The 22,961-nt window shown below is 39.9% G+C and overlaps 1 protein-coding gene across 6 annotated transcripts in view; it reads left to right on the forward strand.

Annotated features, from left to right (window-relative positions):
- Positions 1-22,961, forward strand: part of xpo4 (exportin 4) — a 249,078-nt gene that overhangs the window by 54,452 nt on the left and 171,665 nt on the right. For 5 of the 6 annotated variants that reach the window (XM_072577412.1, XM_072577417.1, XM_072577414.1 and 2 more), the window contains 3 exons: positions 857-2,430; positions 10,072-10,654; positions 15,156-15,338. In XM_072577412.1, the coding sequence (XP_072433513.1) occupies positions 857-2,430; positions 10,072-10,654; positions 15,156-15,338 (2,340 nt within the window). The remainder of the gene's footprint in view (positions 1-856; positions 2,431-10,071; positions 10,655-15,155; positions 15,339-22,961) is intronic. The other variant, XM_072577418.1, reaches the window with a different exon arrangement.

The raw sequence follows: 22,961 nt of genomic DNA on the forward strand, positions 1-22,961 counted from the left end.
ATACTGAAGAGCTATAAAATGTTATTGTGTTGTAGGCACCGTGTCATATGGAACTGAGTAGATTGATATTAAACCAGGTTTACTACTAAAAAGTTGAATTGTTTCAAGTGTTTCACAGGAAAAAATTAGATTTGTTTTATTGGATTAAACAACTTTCCTTTTTAACTTTAGCCATTTTCAATGTGCATGCTTTCCCACTTCCTACACAGCCTACGGCTGACTTGTCTTTAGGTCTCTCATTTTGCTTTTTTCCTGTTCTGTGAAAGTTTGGAGTGGCTCAGATTGACATACAGTCATATGCATGCACAATTCTAGCAAGAACAGTGAATAGCAATCAGGATCAGAATGCCAATTTGAAATTCCCAGTCTTGAGAATGCTAAAACTAATTGTAACAAAACCACTGCTGCTCCAATGAGATAATATTGATGTGGAGATGCTGATATTGCACTGGGGTGGGACAAAGTTTAAAAATCACACAACACTAGGTTATAATCCAACAGGTTTATTTGAAGGTACAAGCTTTTGGAGCACTGCTCTTCCATCAGGTATTTGGTAATATTAGAAATTAGATCTATAACTTTCCTAGCTACTCTCTGAATAAATTCACTGAATTATTTAAAAAGAAAAGAGTTCTGGGTCTGGCATAATCTGTTGAGATAGAAACAGAATTAGTATTTTGAGTTCAATGTGATGCTCCTTCAGAAAACAAATCTCCACTACCTTTTAAGGCATCAGACATTGGAAGGTGATATAAACAGACTCATTTTCTTGATTTCTGTTTAGCTATTTTCCTGCTTTTGATAATTGCACCAAATAGATTGTGATTGTAATGCCATCCCATTTGTTTATTTTAAGGAAAAAGTATTGGACCACATCCTCTTGATCGTAGGCCAAGTTTTGAAGGATCAAATGACTCTTTGTGTACCTATCACCAGTTGGGCAATCCAATGTATGATTTAGCAGATTCTGGAGCTGCAAATGCACCGAATATGAATTTTTTAGTTGCTGCTGGACAAGCTATAACTGTCAACACTCCTGGGCAAAGGTGCTCTCCCTTAGGACTTCACTCTGCAATTGTTGGACAGAATCCTCCATCAAATGCTATATTCCCATCCACAAGCTGTGATATTAAACACCAACAAATACAATATTCGGCCAAAGGAGAAACAGGCCAATCTCTTCAAATGATAAATTACACTCTTTCAAATCACAGCGGCCAATCAATTACATTGCAAAGTCCTCAAGTGTCAAGCAATCCACATTATATGAGGCAGCATTTAATGGCTCAAGGAGAAAATAATGTCTCCTTAGGTTATGCTGTCCAAAGAAGTTCATCTTTCCAAAACAAGGTACAACAGGAAGGAAATTATGGAACCCTTCAGAATAAAAGCCCTGTTACTCAAGGCATTCCTGGCCATACGTTCCAACAACCTCCAACAGTTTTATACTTGTCGCAGTCCCATCATAGACAACAAAGTCCTACATCTCCTCAAATACAAATGTTATCAAGCCGCACTTCTTCATTTGGAAATGAATTTTCAGAACTTGCTCCAAATATGATCACACCCTCAAGAAATAGCCTCAATGTGGACGTTTTTGATATAAATCCTTCCCAGGTGCAACATTGGCAAGTATCATCTCCATCAAGGAGGGATTCCATTCAGAACACTGGACTAGAAACATTGCCAAGACCAGCTGGCCATCTTAGGCCAGATAGCCAAATACCAAACAGAACTAATTCGTTCAATAATCAACTTCAAACTTCACCATCTGTGAGACAAATTCAAACAGGCAAAACAGAGTCATCCCTAAACACTACCAATACTATCACAGCAGTAACATCAACCCCTATTCTTCAACCTGTGAAGAGCATTAGAGTTCCAAGACCTGAACCTCAAACAGCTGTAGCACCTTCACATCCGGCATGGTTGCAGAATCAGGGTACGGACAATAATGATATACTGGAGCAAAACTCCTTGGCAGCAGCAGGAGCAGCAGCCTATGTCTTTGAAACTGATGATTACACTATGAAAGAGCGTAGATGTCCTCCACCACCATATCCAAAACATTTATTACTTCAGAACAATACAGAGCAATTTGATGCTAACTCTGTAGCCATGGATGTGGAGCAGTGTATCCGTGGTGTTCACAGTTTGACATGCAATAAAACTGAGGACAACAACAATGAAAAAAGTGAGAAAAGTAGCAAGCCTAACAAACCAGAGAAGATGGGAAAGGACAAAAAACGTATTCAAACATCCCCTGTGCCATTTCGCAAAAATAAAGATGAAGAGAAAAGGGAATCGCGAATTAAAAGTTATTCCCCTTTTGCTTTTAAATTTTTCATGGAACAACATGTAGAAAACATCATGAAAACATATCAGCAAAAATTAAACAGAAGGTTGCAGTTGGAGCAAGAGATGTCAAAGGTATTGATTTAACATTGAAATGATAACTATACAACTGAACCATTTAATGTTTATATTTCACTCAAACTTAATTTTGTCATTAATCAATCTTCTTTGAAGTATAGATTTAAAGAGTTTAGTTTCAAAGATAGCATACTAAATCAGAGTGGTTGGAAGCATATTTGAGTCCTCGTTCCATTCAGTTTCTATCAGAGTTGTATTTTTTTTAATTAAAGTAATAAATTTCAGTCTATAGATTGCTCTTCTGAAAAAAAATCATCAAGGATTTTGTTCCCAGCTCCACTTGCACATCTCCTTTTGGCTAGTTCAAACCAGCTGATATGTAGCTTTTGAGAGAGAGAGAGAGCCCGGTTTTGCAAATGTGGCAAACACAGGGATCTGCTGACCCATTGCATTAGCTCATCTGCCATTGCAGCTGAGCAAGCGAACTGTATAACTCTAAGAGTAGGAGCAGAAGTAGCGGCAAATTGTTTTTCTGTCACTTACTTAGATCATGGCTAATCTGATGATTCTCAATTCAATCTTACTGATTTATCCTCATACCCTTAATGCCCTTACTGATTTCAAATCGGTTCTTCCTAGCCTTGAACATACTTAACCCAGCTTTGACAGCCTCTGCAGTAAAGATTTCTGCAGATACACTTCTCCTCAGAGGTAGAATTCCTACTTATGGTCTTAGGTGGGCAACTCTGAGATTATGCCCTCTCTTCCTAAATTATCCCAGAAGGAGGAACAATCACTTTGCCTAAGAATCTTATGATTTATTAATTGCTCTGTTCAGTCTACTAGTTTCCAATGAATGTAGGTCCAGCCTACTCAACGTATCTTCTATGAGACAGTCCCTCTATACTCAGAATCAGCCTAGAGAGCCCACTCTTAACTGCTTCCCATGCCAGGATGTCTTTCCTTGGTTAAGGGGACCTAAACAGTTTACAGTATTCCAGGTGTGGTCTAGCTCGTGCCCTTTTACATTTTATTCCCTTTGAAATAAAAATCGAACAATTCATTTGTCTTTCCTATTACCCACTGAACTAGATGTTAACTTTTTATGATATATGATGTGTTGCAGCTTTCCACAGTCTTTTCCCAGTTAAATGAAACAATAACATCCCATCACATCCCCGGTATCCAGCATGCACAGGGAATGGAGTGCATCAGTTACATTAATAGTTGCAGTCAGCACCGCTCATAAATACTATCAGCAAGGTTTGATCAAAACAGGAGAGGGGTAATCAAATGATCAGTTCCCAAAGCAAGGAAACCTGCTCCCATCGATTGCACTTGCATGAGAGTTCCAGATGAAGGGATACCTGATAATGGGAACTCTGTTGTTTTTAGTTTTTTTTATAGAATCCTTGCAGTGTGGAAGGATTCGCCCAACAAGTCCACACCAACACTCCGAAGAGTAACCCACTTAGACCCATTCCCCTACCCTATTACTCTACATTTACTCCTACCTCATACATCCCTGAACACTATAGGCAATTTAGCATGGCCAATTCACTAAACTGCACATAATCAGATCGTGGGAGGAAACGGGAGCACCCAGGGGAAACCCACGCAGACACTGGGAGAATGTGCAAACTCCACACAGACAGTCACCAAGGCTGGAATTGAACCCGGGTCATTGCCGCTGTGAAGCAGTAGTGCTAACCATTGAGCCACTGTGCTGCCCCTAAGTTCTTCAATCCTTACTGTCAAACAGCACACCCTAATTTTTTTCCCCCACATTACAATACCTCTGACTTGCCAAATTTTTGCTCCGTCAAGTAACCTGTCTATGTCCCTCTGTAGACTCGTGTCATCATCACTACTTGCCTGACCAGCTATCCGGACTATGTTGAATACACAGTTTCTTCCTTAATCTGAATAAACTGTTGGTAAGGGCAAAGCTAGTGCAGAGATCACACGTGGAGGGAAAACTTAAATTCTGTCAAGGCAGGAGTTCTTTAAGGATTGAAACATACTCTAACTGGGAATTTGCAGCAGAGATTGAAAAGTGGACTAATAGTTCATTGGCATAAAGGACAAACTTGGTCAACCTGGTTTCTTTGCTGAATGGTTGGAAGTGGAAATGGCAGCTTCAGAAAGGGAACCCAAAGAACAGTTGATCTTTGGGACAAAGACCATTCTTAGTAAATGCTGTAAAGGAAAACTTGCTTATATTGTAACTACATTCTCTTTTTAAGACCATGGCTGTATTTTCCCTTCCATGCAATTATAATTTTTCTGCTCCCAGGAGGATCAGAACGTTGCTCTGGAACTGGTTATTGAAAGGAGGTGGTTTACTAATGACTATCTTAATTGTGATTTTCCTTTGCTGTTCTGAAGATAGCAACTCCTACTGTGTTGTCTAATTGTTGGCCCCTTAATTACATGAACTATTTGCCATTCCTCTTATTAAAGCACGATGTCTGTCTCGACAATGAATAGTAGCATGCCACTTACCTGTTGAGGCATCATTTTAAGAAGCTGCAAGATTTAAAGAGATGGCCATTTTAATTTTGAAAATTTAGGAGAGAAAGCTTGTGACAGAGTGTGCAAGGAGTGTGTACAGTGAATGGTCTTGTCTTTTGGTGTTTAGAAATTGAGAAGCAGAGCAGTCTTTTGTAGCAAGTTCTACAAGCTCTTGCTTATTTTCATTTGTCCCTATACTTCATCCAAGGGTTGGGAACTAATATGAAAGTCACTTCCACAGTGTACAGTTGGATATATTGCTGAAAGTTCAAGACTTTGTCAGATTAGGGAAACTTAATATAATGAAAAATACCAGAATATCTGTGGTACACTGAGTACACTTAGTATCCTCAGCCTTCACCTGAAATTGTTCCTTCAATCACAGCAATATGTATGTTTAACCCACATGATTTCATCTGTTGTGTATGCTTGCCATCATACTGCAGACTGACAGTAAGCCCACACCGACCCTCTGAAGATCAACCCACTCAGACCCACCCTCTACATTTACCCCTACACCTAATACTAAGGAGAATTTGGCATGGCTAATTCACCTAATCTGCACAGTCTTTGGACTGTGGGAGGAAACCCATGCAGACACAAGGAGAATGTGCAAACTCCACACAGACAGTTGCCCGAGTCAGGAATTGAACCTGGGTCCCTGGCGCTGTGAGGCAGCAGTGCTAGCCACTGAGCCACTGTGCCACCCACAGTGATTTCAGTCACTGTGTGTTGATCTGGAGTTCCATGCAATACCAGGACAGATCTACCTCCCTAAAGAATATTAGTAAATCAAGTGGGCTTTTACAACATTTCATGACATTTTATGTAGTCACCATTACTGAAACTAGCCTAATATTCTAGCTTTGTTAATTCAATTTAAATTCCCTCGACTGTCATGGTGGATGAGCCTTTAGATTATTAGTTCAGTGACATTATCACTGTGGCTCCATTTCTACACAAAAATGGTGACTTTGGTGCATGTCTACATGGAACCTGCATTACAGCTCGATTATACAACATTGCTATCCATTGTGGAGTTTGCGGCAACTCTGCATTGGAACTCCATATGCCACAGACCGTAAGGGCAGTTGATGCCTCTCCTAAGAAATTACCAAAGGGTATTATAATTCTACCTTCAGACATATCAGTCACTTGGTAAAATAGTTTTCTTCCTGTCGTCAATTGTATTTGGAGAATATTGCTTTACGCATAAACAGCTGGTCAGCCTGTGCTGCTAATCTCCTGCATCAGCCTGAAACATTAAAGTTAGGACTATGAATAACATTTTCCAGAACTTTGATGGAGTTTATGTATTTTGCTACATCTGTCATTTTATCCATTATTAAATTGAAGCCTTAAGTGTGCCTCAAATCAATAGAGGTTTTTTAAAATCCTGGTTTGGGGCTTCTGGTGGGTCCAGTGCATATCTGGTGTAGCCTGCCCTACTTGAAATCTCTACCTTCAAAATGCAGAGGTTAAAATGAGGTTATCAGATCGAGTGGATCGGTTGGAGAGACAGATAGAAGCGATGAGGAATTTGCAACAGCAACTGTATGTGATGGATGGCAGTTATAGGAAGGGGAGAAAGTCTCAGATACAGTCACATAGATGGGTTAACTCCAGGAAGAGTGAGAGAGGTCAGCACCTAGGGCAGGAGTCTTTTGTGGATATACCCATTTCAAACAGATATGCCGTTTTGGAAAATGTAGGGGGTGATGGATTCTCAGGGGAACATAGAACGAACAGCCAGGTTTCTGGTATTGAGACTGGCTCTAATACAACGAGGGCTATGTCGGCTTCCAAGAGATCAATTGTGTTAGGGGATTCTGTAGTCAGAGGCATAGACAGACGTTTCTGTGGCCAGCAGAGAAAAAGCAGAATGGTGTGTTGTTTCCCTGGTGCCAGGATCAAGGATGCCTCAGAGAGGGTGCAGAATGTTCTCACAGGGGAGAGGGGCCAGCAGGAGGTCATTGTCCACATTGGAACCAATGACATTGGAAGGGTAAAGGTTGAGACTGAAGGGAGATGACAGAGAGTTAGGCAGTAATTAAAAAGGAGGTCCTCAAGGGTAGTAATATCTGGATTACTCACAGTCCTACGAGCTAGTGAGGGCAGGAATAGGAGGATAGAGCAGATGAATACATGGCTGAGGAGCTGGTGTATTGGAGAAGGATTCACATTTTTGGATCATTGGAATCTCTTTTGGGGTAGAAGTGACCTGTACAAGAAAGACGGATTGCACCTAAATTGGAAGGGGACTAATATACTGGCAGGGAAATTTGCTAGAACTGCTTGGGAGGATTTAAACTAGTCAGATGGGGTGTGGGACCCAGGGAGATAGTGAGGAAAGAGATCGATCTGAGACTGGTACAGTTGAGAACAGAAGTGAGTCAAACAGTCAGGGCAGGCAGGGACAAGGTAGGACAAATAAATTAAACTGCATTTATTTCAATGCAAGGGGCCTAACAGGGAAGGCAGATGAACTCAGGGCATGGTTAGGAACATGGGACTGGGATATCATAGCAATTACGGAAACATGGCTCAGGAATGGGCAGGACTGGCAGCTTAATGTTCCGGGATACAAATGCTACAGGAATGATAGAAAGGGAGGTAAGAGAGGAGGGGGAGTGGCATTTTTTGATAAGGGATAGCATTACAGCTGTGCTGAGAGAGGATATTCCTGGTAATACATCCAGGGAAGTTATTTGGGTGGAACTGAGAAATAAGAAAGGGATGATCACCTTATTGGGATTGTATTATAGATCCCCCCCAATAGTCAGAGGGAAATTGAGAAACAAACTTGTAAGGAGATCTCAGCTATCTGTAAGAATAATAGGGTAGTTATGGTAGGGGATTTTAACTTTCCAAACATCGACTGGGACTGCCATAGTGTTAGATGGAGAGGAATTTGTTCAGTGTGTACTAGACAATTTTCTGATTCAGTATGTGGATGTACCTACTAGGGAAGGTGCAAAACCTGACCTACTCTTGGGAAATAAGGCAGGGTAGGTGATTGAGGTGTCAGTGGGGGAGCACTTTGGGGCCAGCGACCATAATTCTATTCGTTTTAAAATAGTGATGGAAAAGGATAGACCAGATCTAAAAGTTGAAGTCCTAAATTAGAGAAAGGCCAATTTTGACGGTATTAGGCAAGAACTTTCGAAAGCTGATTGCAGGCAGATGTTCGCAGGTAAAGGGACGGCTAGAAAATGGGAAGCCTTCAGAAATGAGATAACAAGAATCCAGAGAAAGTATATTCCTGTCAGGATGAAAGGGAAGGCTGGTAGGTATAGGGAATGCTGGATGACTAAAGAAGTAGAGGGTTTGGTTAAGAAAAAGAAGGAAGCATATGACAGGTATAGACAGGATAGATCGAGTGAATCCTTAGAAGAGTATAAAGAAAGTAGGAGTATATTAAAAGAGGGAAATCAGGAGGGCAAAATGGGGACATGAGATAGCTTTGGCAAGTAGAATTAAGGAGAATCCAAAGGGTTTTTACAAATATATTAAGGACAAAAGGGTAACTAGGGAGAGAATAGGGCCCCTCAAAGATCAGCAAGGCGGCCTTTGTGTGGAGCCACAGAAAATGGGGGAGATACTAAATGAATATTTTGCATCAGTATTTACTGTGGAAAAGGATATGGAAGATATAGGCTGTAGGGAAATAGATGGTGACATCTTGCAAAATGTCCAGATTACAGAGGAGGAAGTGCTGGATGTCTTGAAACAGTTAAAAGTGGATAAATCTCCAGGACCTGATCAGGTGTACCCGAGAACTCTGTGGGAAGCTAGAGAAGTGATTGCTGGGCCTCTTGCTAAGATATCTGTATCATTGATAGTCACAGGTGAGGTGCCGGAAGACTGGAGGTTGGCAAACATGGTGCCACTGTTTAAGGAGGGCGGTAAAGACAAGCCAGGGAACTATAGACCAGTGAGCCTGACCTCGGTGGTGGGCAAGTTGTTGGAGGGAATCCTGTGGGACAGGATGTACATGTATTTGGAAAGGCAAGAACTGATTAGGGATAGTCAACATGGCTTTGTGCTTGGGAAATCATGTCTCACAAACTTGGTTGAGTTTTTTGAAGAAGTAACAAAGGGTGGTACATGTATGGAATGAGCTGCCAGAGGAAGTGGTGGAGGCTAATACAATTGCAACATTTTAGAGGCATTTGGACAGGTATATGATTAGGAAGGGTTTGGAGGGATATGGGCCAGGTGCTGGCAGGTGGGACTAGATTGGGTTGGGATATCTGGTTAGTATGGACGGGTTGGACCGAAGGGTCTGTTTCCATGCTGTACATCTCTATGACTCTATGACTAAAAGAAGTCCCATGGGAAAAATCTGTGACATTGTTGCTACTGCACAGTAATAATTCAGCAAATGTTCCTAGCATACATATTTCAGAGAAATAGTACCAACGTAGCCTCAAGATTGTTTACAAATTTAGTCCTTGACAACTCAGAGTCCCCGTTTCATTAGTGGATATGCTGGATAATGCATCCACATAGATTTCATGAAAATAAATGGATAAGAAAGTTATGCTATCTGAACATTGATTCGAACACTAAGCAGAAATGTTTTGCACCTGATTGCTCCTATTGTCACCTTTTTTCTTGGAAAATGCATGTAATGCATGAAAAGGGTAGACTTTGGTGTAACAAATTTTCAACTAATTTTTCAGTAGGTGTCCAGTTTGTGTACGGGAATAAATAATCTTAGCTGAAGGGATAACAGAGTTTGGGAGTCCAAGCAAGCTTAATTAATTTTATTCTCAATTTTTTTTTCCCCTTTTGATGGTTTAGACAATAATCATTTCTCAGAAAATGACAACTCCATATCCTGATTTTCCAACAGAAGACAATGGATATCATTAAAAAGATTTTAGTTTGGCAGTTTTTATTTCTTCCTTACAATTGGTCTCAGGATCCCAATTGTATCATCTCCACTGCTGTTCCATCTGAAATGAAAACCCAGGAATTGAATTGAAGCTGTAATGTCCCGGGTTGTCAGTTTTGTAATATTATTTGGCACATTGGCCCAAGAAGACAACACGGGAGGTATCTATACTTGCCAGCAAAGGAATTATCAAATAGTCTTTCAGTTCCTTTGAATGTTATTAAGCTTTATTCCTGATTATTTTCATCCATTTTCAACTAATTTATACTGTATGACTTCCAAAGGCAGGACTATCCGAGGCAGAACAGGAGCAGATGAGGAAAATGCTTAATCAGAAAGAGTCTAATTACAACAGGCTGAAAAGAGCAAAAATGGACAAGTCACTCTTTGTAAAAGTTAAGACACTGGGAGTTGGTGCCTTTGGGGAGGTCTGCCTAGCTCAAAAGATGGATACAAATGCTGTATATGCAATGAAAACTCTACGGAAAAAGGATGTGCTGAGTCGTAATCAAGTGGCTCATGTGAAAGCAGAGAGGGATATTCTGGCTGAAGCTGACAATGAATGGGTAGTCAAGCTCTACTATTCTTTTCAAGATAAAGAAAATTTATACTTCGTGATGGACTACATCCCAGGTGGAGATATGATGAGTCTTTTGATACGAATGGGAGTTTTTCCTGAGTCACTGGCAAGGTTCTATATTGCAGAATTGACTTTAGCCATTGAAAGCGTTCACAAAATGGGATTTATTCACAGGGATATTAAACCTGACAACATCCTTATTGATCTTGATGGACACATTAAACTCACAGACTTTGGTCTTTGTACTGGATTTAGATGGACTCATGATTCCAAATACTATCAGAAAGGTAGGTCTAGATTATGTAATTTTCTACATTTTCCTTTAGTGCTTTAACACATGTTTGAATTAATATTATTGATTTTTTAAAAATGTTTTGTTAGCTCATAGAGCAATATTGTACTTGTCATAAAAACATTAGACTTGCGTTAAAACAGCAAATACTAGAAATACGCAGCAGGCCTGGCAGCATTTGTTTCACCTGGAATTGTATTTGGGCCTCGGACAGTGAGATGGGAGGGAAGCAAAAAATATAGGTGTTGCATCTCCTGAACGATATGCATGTATCAGAAGATGCAATAGGAAAGTGATGTAAGTAGGCAGATAAAGGAGAACCAGTGGAGGTGGTGTATTTGGATTTCCAGAATGTTTTGATAAAGTCCTATTTAAGACATTAGTATGTGAAAATAAAGCATATGACTGGGGATAATTTATGGACATGGATTCAGAATTAATTAGCTTTCAGCAAACAGACAGTAGGAACAAGTGGATCTTTTTCAAAGTGGAATTGTGTCTCAGTTATTCACAGTATATATCAGAAGTTTGAGGGAATCAAATATAATGTATCCAAGTCTGCTGATGACATAAACTAAGTGGGATTGAGTGCTGAGGAGTATGTAAAGAAGCTTCAAGGTGATTTAGACAGGTTCAGTGAGTGGGCAAATGCATGGAGGATGCAGTATAACATGGATAAGTGTGAAGTTACCACTTCATTGGGAAAAACAGAATCACTACTATTTGATTGGTCCACTGTATACAACAGACTTGTAAGCAAAGTTAGAGCTGACAGAATAAAAAGATAGGAGCAACATTAAAATGAAAATGGTGAATGACAGGAGATGGTTGGGGGGGAGGGCCATGGGGACAGACAATGGTGAGTTGGTGGCCCTCAGTTTGCACAGGGCAACCTCTACCTTAAAAGAAGGTATTGCAAATTTCTCCCTCTTCCCATTGCCAAAAGCATTTAGGCATGAACATTGAAATATTCACGTCAGTTACCTTGTTAACAGGCTCAATTTCCCATTAATTAACCTTTTAAAATGGCAAGCAGACTTCCTACTTTAGTGACCTCCCACTTTTATGGGAAACAAGCCAGGGGTGAGTAGACAGGCAAATGGGGTAGCTATCCAGCATGTTTTATGGGTGCTTGCCAAAAACACACTTATGCTGGATTTTGCAACACCCACGATCAGCACATTTTCTTTTTACAGACTGTTAGGTTTGCTGAATAGTTCCAAAATTTCCCATTTATTTCGTAGTTTTAACACCTGCATTATTTTATTTTTGTATCATGTTGAGAGCCTAAGCATTAATTTATCTTTTCTGCCCAAATCAGCTTATCATTTTATAGCAGAAAGACCTTTAATCTCAGTTTGACCTGCATGGTCCAGATTCATCAGCTGATGTTGACAAGAATTATGAGGTAGTCCATATTCTGGAAGATCTCTGATGGAGGGAGATCATAAAATGTACAGTAACCTCATGTTTATCATGGGTGCTCTGAAATTTCTAAGAGAAACTTTTATGTCAGAGTTGACAACCATAAAGGAAAACTAATCTTGCTTGCTTTTCCTTCAGCTAAAATTATATAGTGCATAAAACTGTTCCATTCAAACTGCAACCATATTAGACACTCTTATGTTAGGTTAACTTATTGAAGTTAAAGGCAGTTTTTCCTTGAATATTGATTTCAGGAGATTGATGCCATATAGATTCCACTGTTCTCTGTTAATGTTTCACTGTTCTCCTCTCCCCTAAACACTGGAAATCAATTTCAAACAGATTTCAGTGACCATATGAAATGTCAGAGAAAAGATTTTCCATACTCATTTAAAAAAAAACAAATTTAGGTCATCAGGCCCTAAGACTATCAATTTTCAAGCTTATGATGATAGTGGGTGGTTCTAGTTCTCTCATGTTACTAGAGTCAGGAATACATATTTTAAATGAAATGGCAGCGGTTGCCACTGGCTGGTGGCCGGTATATCGTCATAATGCTCAAATTGAGCCCTTTACGGTGTTGATAGTCATTGAAGCACTAACTTTGCCTGTGTATTGTAACATATTCTACTTTTACTGTAAAAATCCCTAAGCTACCAGTTATATTTTTAAATAAATGTTCCTTGATATAATGAGGGTACCAGGAGATTTAGATTTTTATGATTCACAAAATGCAAGATCCACAAAAGTTGGGTATGTATATAAGTTTTGACAGGAACCTCTGGAGATGTTTTGATTTTGGGTGAGAATAGGAATCAATTCATTGAGAGTATGCAAAAGTTAAAATATAAGATCACTGTAGAAAGAATGAAAAGGAAAATGTTTAAAAATGCTTTGTTTTCCCTTACTTCCTCCATCTTGTCTTTCTCTTTATCCCCCTACCTTTTATGTACAAACCTCTCACTCCCGCCCTCTCTTTGTTTTTCTCTCAATTTTCTGCCACAATCTTTGTTTAACTAGATAAATTATTTTATGGGTTAATTACATTGCTTCAAGAGACAAATATTATAACTTCTGAGGCATTAGCAAGAGATTGGAATTATGCAAAGAGGCATATGTGAGGAAAGATACCAATCCTATTTTCCTATAACATTTTTGTTTCAAACTTGTTCGACTATTAACATTTTATAAGAAATCTGAATCTCTCATGATTAAATGTCAGGACTATGCCAAAAGGTTTCATGTTTTTAAACAAGAACAAACTTTATTGTTTATGAAAATACTTCAGCAACGCTGTACAGCTTATAACTACTTTTGCTATGAACACAGTTCTACCTTTTACTCACCCAAGAGTTTCTTTACGTAAAACAAAAATCTTGATGGTTCATTCATTTCTTTAGGGACCAGTTTACAAGGTATACCACAATCTTAATTCTTAATTCTCTTTAGTTTTTCACCAGTCTTCAATTTAATAACTTATGATAGTCTTTCCATTAACTTTTGGAAAGTCAGCATCCAAGTTTTAATTAATATCTCACGACTGAGGATACCTCCACTCCAAACAAATCTTCCAGCTGTTTTCTTCCTTACAAATTTTAAATTGAGCTCGAACTCCACTTACAATCTAAACAGTGAATAATAAAGTTAGTATTTTCTTTGTTGAGAGTACAGGCCTGGCAAACAATAACCTCCCTGCCACCTCTCTCAATAAAATGAATGTATAAAACCAAAAACGACAGCCTGCTTTCTGAGCAAACACCTAGATAACTTAAACATTAAAAACATTCAACCCCCAGAGCCCATCTCTATGACAATATGGCATACTTTGTGATGTTTTGAAACTTATTTTACTTTCAACACAATCTTTTTCTTCTTTAAATTGTGAGGAAGCCACAAGGAGGCTTTAAGGGGAGTTGTGCAAATTAATTGAAGGACTAGAACATGGCACGTGGAACAAAAAAAACAGGCAAAATATTTCTTAACTGGAGAGGTTGAGAAGAACAGATATCCAAAGAAACCTGTTGTACCCTTAACTCATGAGTAACTAAAATTTATCATATAGGTTCAGCAAACAATTAGAAATACAAATAGTGTGTTGGCCTTCATTGCAAGAGGATTTGAGCATAGAAGCAAACAATGTCTTGTTGTGATTGTATAAAGCCTTTGTGAAGTTTCACCTGAAATATTGTATCCAGTTTCAGTCCTCTTGTCTCAGTAGGGGAATACTTGCCAGAGAGGGTTTACAACATAAATTCATTTGACAATTCCTCAGAAAGTGGGATTATCTAGTGAGAAGAGATTGAAAAGACTAAGTCTGGATTCCCTAGAGTTGTGCAAAATGAGGGATGACCTGACTGAAATTTTCAAAATCTGATAACGTGTGGCAGGTGAAAATAGATGAGACATTTTCCACGGCTGTGAATAAAAAAACCATGGGACAAAACCTCAGGAAAAGGATGGGCCATTTGAGATTGAGATAAAGAGGAATTTCTTCAATTTTTGGAATTTTCCAGCCTAGAAGACTTGGAAGTACAATTATTGAGTGTGTTCAAACCAGAAGTCTTCTGGAAATATGGTGTCATGTGATATGAAGATAGTGTAGGAAAGTGGTGTTGATGTAGATGATCAGTCATAATCCAATTGACTAGCAGAGCAGATATGAAAGGCTGAATGGCCTACTCCTTTTGTATTCCTTAAGACAAATACAACTAATACCCTGTATTTCTTAATCTGAGGATAGATAGATGTGTCAGTCTTTTAAATGGAAGGTAATATATGGAATGAATCTGAATGCAATAGAATTGAAAAACGTATGCCATTTTGAAATTATTCATATTTCCTACCAGTATGTAATTATTGTAATTAATCCAATTTAGTAAGATCATGCACATCTTTGTCTGTATCTGACAAGAGGCTTAAATTTTCTTAACTCATTTGCCAGAGTTAAGCATCTATTCTTAGGTTAATATAAAATAATTAGAATTATGAGTAAAATGTTTTGCTATAAAAGTTGATTATTAAATATGACAGGAATTTTGTATTCATTGTTTTATTTTCCAATGTATAAAAAGGAAGCCATGTGAGACAGGACAGTATGGAACCAAGTGATCTCTGGGGAGATTTGTCTGACTGTAAGTGCGGTGACAGATTAAAGACCCTTGAACAGAGGGCTGCCCGACAACACCACAGATGCCTAGCCCACTCATTAGTTGGAACTCCAAACTACATAGCTCCTGAGGTTCTGCTACGAAAAGGTTAGTGTTTATTAGGTTTGTTTGGTTTCAGTATATTTTTAAAATAAATATGTAGCAGCAAAGTATTGAATCAAAATTCTGCAGACATTTTAGCAAACTCCACCCTAATTCCAACAGAAGCCCATCAGAGTGACCACAAAGACTACTAGGCCTCCCAGGTTCCAGTAGCTGCTTTACAATCCTCATTATGTAAGAAGGAAGATTGCATGAAAAAAGATGCTCTTCCATCAGCAAAAACTGTCGAGAGTGTCAAAACTTTGACAAGTGGTACTCTGTGCACCTTTGCTCAAACTATCAAAAACCCACTTCTCCAGCCTTCTCCAATTTTAATGGGTTTACCAGTGGAATTCAGCAATAGACGTAGTCTGGAACAGTACACAATGCTTTGGCTGTGATTTTACCAGACCTATGTACAATAGCAGCAAGAGATACAAGGGGCTTGGAGTTTACAATACTGACCTGTTACTATTTAGAGACATAGAGTGATACGGTACAGAAACAGACTCTTCAGTCTAACTCATCCATGTAAACAAAGTTTCCTAAACTAAGCTAGTCCCATTTGCCTGCACTTGACCATATTTTTTTAAACCATTTTTATTCATGTACTTGTCCAAATGTCTTTTAGATGTTGTAGTTGTACCTTCATCTACCACTTCCCTTGGCAATTCATTCCACATAGGAGCCATCCTCTGTGTGAAAATGTTGCCCCTCAAGTCCCTTTTAAATCTTTCTCCTCTCATCTTAGTTTTGAACTCGCCTACCCTAGGGAACGGACCTTTTGCTATTCCCTTCATGATTTTATAAACTTCTTTCGGGTCACCCCTCAACCTTCAAAGATCAGCGTCTCAGCCTATCCTTAAAACTCAAGCCCTCCAGTCCCAGCAACATCCTTGTACAGTAAATCTTTTCTGAACCCTCTCCAATTTAAGAATATCCTTCCTAAAGCAGGGCAACCAGAACGGTACACAGTATTCCGAAAGTGTCCTCATCAACGTCCTGTACAACTGCAACATGATGTCCTAACTCCTATAAATAAACTCAAGTATTTCCCAGAAAATTGACTTTTAAGTTAAACAAATTTAGAATTCTCAATTTTCTTTCTGTCCTTCATTGAATAGAAATATTATATTTGTTTTCTTACAATCGGCGGTATTACAAATGATTGAAAAAATTTTGAAAGATCTCAGTCAATGTATTACTCTTCTTGTAGGCATTTGTTAAAACTTTAGAATATAGGCCATTAGATCTAAGATATTTTTGCTTTTAATCTCAATAATTTTTCCAGTTTTTTTTATTAGCATAACTTACATTACTTATGCTAGACTTTGTGCCAAGAGGTTTACCACAACTGAATACCATTGACCAGGAACCAAAATGGACCAGCTGTATAAATATAAAGGCTACAAAAACAGATTTGAGCTTAAGAATTATGTGTCAAGTAGCTTCCCTCTAGTCAACTATATTTCCTATAACTTCGCCTGCAATTGAATAGACCTCCAAGGTCCATGTGCAGTAGCAGTTTCTGGAACCAGAAATCAATGGATCCACATATGAATCAACACCCTCCAAGCAGCTGCACAGCTTAAAAAGAACACTGCCTGTGTCCTGGAGGCACAGGTCAGAATGTTACTTGAATATTTTTCATTTATTAGGATTGCTGCAGTTCCAGCAGCACTGCAGAGGCTTGAAACCATCCAGGAAAAAGCATGCTTGATTGTCATCCTGTCCAGCACCTTCAATGTTCATGCTTTCCACCACTGATCCACAGAGCCAGCATGCATAATGTTTACAAGACGCACTGCAACAACCCATCAGGGTTCCATCGCAGCATCTTTCAAATCTGGGACTTCTACCACCTAGAAAGACAAGACAGCAGACACATGGAAAAATCATCAATTGCAAGTTCCTTTTCAAGCCACACACCACTCAGACCTAGAATTACATCACATTCCTTCATGAATCACTTTCTATCAGGATAGAGTGTGTACCCAGTACCCAAAAATTGCAGTGGTTCAAGAAGGCAGCTTACCACCACCATCTGGAAGACAATTACAGATGCGCAACAAATTCTGGGCTCACCAGTGATGCCAGCATCTCCTGAACAAATAAAATGGGAACAAATTTATCAACATTAAGGAGTACGAGTACTGTGGTTCATGACAGTTTCACTTCCCTAGCATTCAAGGCACACAGAACATGCACTTATATAAAGTTTGAAGAGAAAAGAGAAACTTAACAGGCCTGACAGCATCTGTGGAGATAGAGATAATATGACTGTAAGACAAGCTCAACAAGCATTGTAATAAAAAAATTTAAAGTGGAACCTGTTGTTTCCAATTGACCATGAAAATCTGCAGAATGTACTGGAAAACAACACAAAGCAGCCATGTCCTCACACAGAAATGCCAGTCTGCAAAGGCATAGACTTTGATGTAGCGGGAAGTTTGTGGGGTGTGGGGGTTGGGGGGCAGCAATGGGCTAGTTTCATGGTGAAGATTAGAGTGTTGCTGGAAAAACACAGCAGGTCAGGCACCATCCGAGGATCAGGAAAATCTATGTTTCAGGCAAAAGCCCTTCATCAGGAATTTTCTCCTCGGATGCTGCCTGACCTGCTATGCTTTTCCAGCACCACCCTAATCTTGACTCTGATCTCCAGCATCTGCAGTACTCACTTTCGTCTAGTTCCATGATGGTCTACTGGCAGGAGCTTACATCCTATGGAATACAGACACTTTGCTAATTTCGTACGTAGTAAGGTCACATACCTCATTGACGTGCCAACTACCTCTTTGGGAAACCTTGATGTGTGAGGGAATAATATGCAGTTTGATTGTTAAGGATGTGAAGAGTTAGGCAAACACACTATGAAATTTCTCTGACTTCTCTCACAGATCATTTACTAACAGAGTTTAACTGGTAGATGCCATTCCTGCATTTCTTGTAGCATTGCTCCTCTTAGAAGGAAGTGGAGAAGGAGATAACGGATGCAAGAACTTTGAGCCCAGCAAAAATCATCAAATGTTAGCAGCTGCTGCAAACATTCCAGAGCAAGAAGCAGCAGGACAAGATCTGTCAAGGAGGTGGAGAGGAATGATGACAAGCAGGGTTATTCACTTCACTACAACTATCTGCAAATGATAGAATGGTAATGTCACAGAAGATTAAGGATGTTCCAATTCATCATTTCTGAGCTGTGCCAGTTGCTATACAAGGACTTATGCTTTCAATGACTGGGTGGCAGTCTGATCCTAGTAGCTTTAAAGGTTACAGCTGCCCTTAAAGTTTGTGCTGGAAGTCATTTTAGGGAGCAATTGGGGTGCCCTGCAAGAACCCTCCAGTTTTAAGTGCATCGAAGATATATCCAAGGAAATGTCATACCATGCAATAGAACACTCAGTGATGCCTGTCTTTTACCAAGATCCTTGGCCCATACAGGAATAGCAGCTTGGAGGCTGGGGATACCTACTCCAAAACAGTCTTATGACACAAAAAAATCCACAGACAATGTAGAGCTAAGCTACAATGATGCTCACTTTTCCACTAGAGTCATGGTGGGACATAACATGGCCCTCAATGTAAATGTGATTTATTAGCTTGGACCAGTTTAGTGGAATTTGGAAATAGAAATTGAGAGGTTATCCTGAATACAAATTAAATGATGGATTGTGGGCAAACCTCTGAGGATGAAGTTGAGGCTGAGGAGCAGGAGAATGCCCAGGTAGGCTGGCCATAAGAAGAAGATAAAGCAATGTTTTTGAGAGCCTGAGAGGCCAGAGACAAGCTTTGTTACCACCTGCTTCCTGGATGCCTAAGCTAGTTTCAGAATTTGATTGCACATTTAAGTTGCTCTTCTGATTGGCAACCTGCTGCTTAGTTTAAAGGAAATGGCTAACTTGTTTGTTTGCTATTCTTCATATTGGTTCTTGGAGATTAAATTGTGTTACTCTTGCAAGTGAAAGGTTGTTTCAACTGAATACATGTTAAAGCAACTAAGCACTATGTGCCATTGGCGAGATAGTTCATATATGTCCTATAGCATTGATGTTATTTAGCTGTGAAACCATCTGTGAGGAGGATATGGTATATGAGTCTTCTGTAGTCCAGTCCCTCAAGAGAACCACCTGGTTGACACTGATCCTGATCAAGCTCCTTTTGACTCTTCCTTCATTTCTATCTTCCACTGCTTACGAATGCATTGAGACTGTAATGTTGCTTTGATAATAATTGAACATTCTCTACAACAACATGTAACCTGCAAAAGTTAGTGATTCAAGCACCTCCTCTCTCTCTCTCTCTCTCTCTCTCTCTCTTTCTCTCTCTGCACTTGTTATGCCAAGAAGGATTTTACATGGGAGCTGTTAATTGAATATTTCACAGCCCTTGAACATAACAATACTTCCTTGAAAAAAGGAACTGCTTTTTCCTACTAAGGCATAGAGGATAAGTAGAGTGTCTAAAGATTATATTCCGTCTGGGCCTGGTACCTTCATTACACGTTGTCCTTAGCCTCAGTAGTCTCCAAAATAACGTGAAATGCCTTGGCTGCAATCCTCAAAGTTAAGTTTCAAGGATCCTGGACAGAAGGAGCTACCTGCAAGCAAGGACTTGGTTACTTGAGACAGAAGAACAATGTTTGCAACTTGCAGCAGCTTACAAGACTAGTGAAGAGGCTCTTCACCTTTTCCATTGATCTGACGTAAGCAGGTCTCAAAGTGAAAAAATACTACAGACATTGTAACAATACAATTGAAAATATATGGACAACATAGAAGTCATTCTTACAATGATGCCACTCACGTGCCCTAAGTGATTTTTAAAAAATTTATTAGTTTCTTTCCACTATGCCTAGGTGTAAGGCAGACTCCCACAGCTGCTTTGGAGGCAGTCTGCTCAGTTGTTGGTCCTATTGACATTAGAATACTTGGGTGGTATTGCAGTGGGTGCTCTCTACCTAGAGAGCTCATGCATGCTGAGTCTTCTGCCCAGCTGCAAGCTTACTCTCCTATGCTTGATCTGTTGTTGACAGTGGAGAGGTATAGGGACAGATCACCTCTGAAGTGTTCTAAGCAGAAGCTTCTGGGATGCCTTTGTGTTACTATTCCTCCCTGTGAGCTCCTGCTGCCACTATCCAGCTTCCCTGAGAGAAAGAAGATGGAGTGAGGTCAAAGAGCCTCTTCCCCCTTTTACCATGCCATTGATGCTGAAACCCATAGTTAACTTAACAAAGTGCATGCCTGATTGCATATTTGGCAACTACTGATAATTCTGCTGGACCTAGGGTCTCCAAGGTAATTGCCATAAAGACATCACATGCGATTATCAGAACTACCAAAATATATTTACTGGAACATAGGACAGTACAGCACAGGAACAGGCCGTTTGGCTTATGGTATTGTGCCAAACATAATGCCAAATTAAACTACTTCCTTCTGCCCATCCTTAGTCCATATCTCTCCATTCCTTGCATATTCATGTGTTTATCTAAAAGCCCTTTAAATACCCCTATCATATCTGCCAACACCATCACCCCTGGCAGCATGTTCTAGACTTCTACCACTCTGTGTAAAAAAGACATTTGGCCCTTACATCTACTTTGAACTTGCCCCCTCTCACCTTAACTGCATGTACCCTAGACATTTCAACTCTGGGGAAAAAAAAATTCTGACTGTCAGAACTATCCATGCATTTCATAATTTTAAAGACTTTTGTCAAGTCTCAGCCGCCTCTGCAGCACCACAGAAAACAACCATAATTTTTCTAGCCTCTCCTTTATAGCACATGCCCTCTCATCCATGCAGCATCTTGATAAGCCTCTTCTGCACCCTTTCCAAAGTCTCCATATCCTTCCTGTGATGTCACAACCAGAAGTGAATGCAATACTCTAAGTGTAGCCAAACCAAAGTTTTTTAAAGGTACATCTGACTCTTATGCTAAATGCCCCAACCAGTAATGGCAAGCATGCCATATGCCTTCATTACCCTATCTACTCGTGTGGCCACTTTCAGGGAGCTGTGGACTTGACCCCAAGGTTCCTCTGTACATCAATGCTATTCAGGACCCTCCCATTAACTGTATACTTTTCCTTAACATTTGATCTCCCAAAATCCAGCACCTCATGTTTACCCAGATTAAACTCCATCTGCCATTTCTCCACCATATCTGCAACTGATCTACATCCCACTGTATCCTTTCACCACCTTCTACACTATCTACAAGTCCATGGATCTTTGTCATCTGCAAATGTACTTACCCACCCATCTACGTTTTCATCCAAGTCATTTATATATATCACAATTAGCAGAGGTCCCAGTCTGGATCCCTGCAGAACACCAGTAGTTACTGACCTCCAGCTAAAAAAAAACACCCGTCCACCACTACCCTCTGCCTCCTATGGGCAAGCCAATCAGAGAGGAGCTTGATTTCTGTGTTGTTTGGCCATCATTCCACCCCCCCCCCCCCCTCGCGTTATAAGCAGTCTTGGTTTTCCCTGGCATTCTCTTGATAGGTGATGTGTGCCAGCTCCCCAATAGTCTTGGACTTCTTCACCTGGATGTGCCAGTTTTTCTTACAATGGTAGAGAAGGATTGAAAATGATGGGAGTGGATACAATAGCGGTTAGTGATCATGCATGAGCACAAGAGATGGTGAGGTGTCTCTATTGAGTGAAGTGCAGAGGTAGACAGGGTTATTAATAGTAATGGATGAAGTGATGCAAGCCCTTGAGTAGGCATAATACATATGATGATGAGGGTTATAGTCCATCATCCTTCATGAGATACATATGCAGTGGCACAGTTGTAATGAGTAATGGTACTGTACCTGTGAGGTAGCAGGAAAATGATGGTGCTCCTTCCCCTTGTGGAGGACAGGAAATCAGTATTGCAAATCTGTCCATACCAGGTCGGGCAGGATAGCCTTTTGTTATGGTCAGACAGAACAAGACTGAGCTTCTTACCATCACTGAATCCAATAGCACCTCCAGATCTTTCTCTGTGAAGTGAGAAAACAACTTCATTTGGTTTTGTGTCATGTGTTAAGAGGTAAACACCACATGTAAGGGGAAGGTCCTGGCTTGCACAGTCTGAAGTGGTGTCAACTGGGTGTTTAAATATGATGCCATGAATCCCTGAAGCTGCCATTAGTCACAAGCACTTTCATATCACTCACCATGTGTTTTGCCAAATGACACAACCCACATCTCACTTGCATAAGTAATGAGATGAGAAGCAGGTGATCATACAAGGTAATTCTGTCTGGACCATGATGGGAATAATGCCATGAAATTTCAAATAGAAAAGTCCAGTCCATGGTAAATTGAAAGCATCCTTGTGAGGACTGATTTTCCTCCCTCCCCTCCATTTGTCAAAATAATCTGAAATGCAAACCACCTAAAAAGGACTGACTTGTGCTTTCAGAAAAATCTACATGTAATTGTGCACTTGTACGTTCAGGTCATTATCTAATCCTTACAGTTTCACAATAATGCCATTGGAAAGGGCTTGTCTCCAATAATAGGGGAGGACATTGCTTAATTCCTATAGAACAAAGAGGATTACAACAACAGCAATGGCCCAAAACCAGCCAGAAAACCAAGGATGAGTCATCAACCTAATGCACCTGGGG

This window comes from Chiloscyllium punctatum, chromosome 9 (genome assembly GCF_047496795.1).
Source record: "Chiloscyllium punctatum isolate Juve2018m chromosome 9, sChiPun1.3, whole genome shotgun sequence".
NCBI classification, from domain to species: Eukaryota; Metazoa; Chordata; class Chondrichthyes; order Orectolobiformes; family Hemiscylliidae; genus Chiloscyllium; species Chiloscyllium punctatum.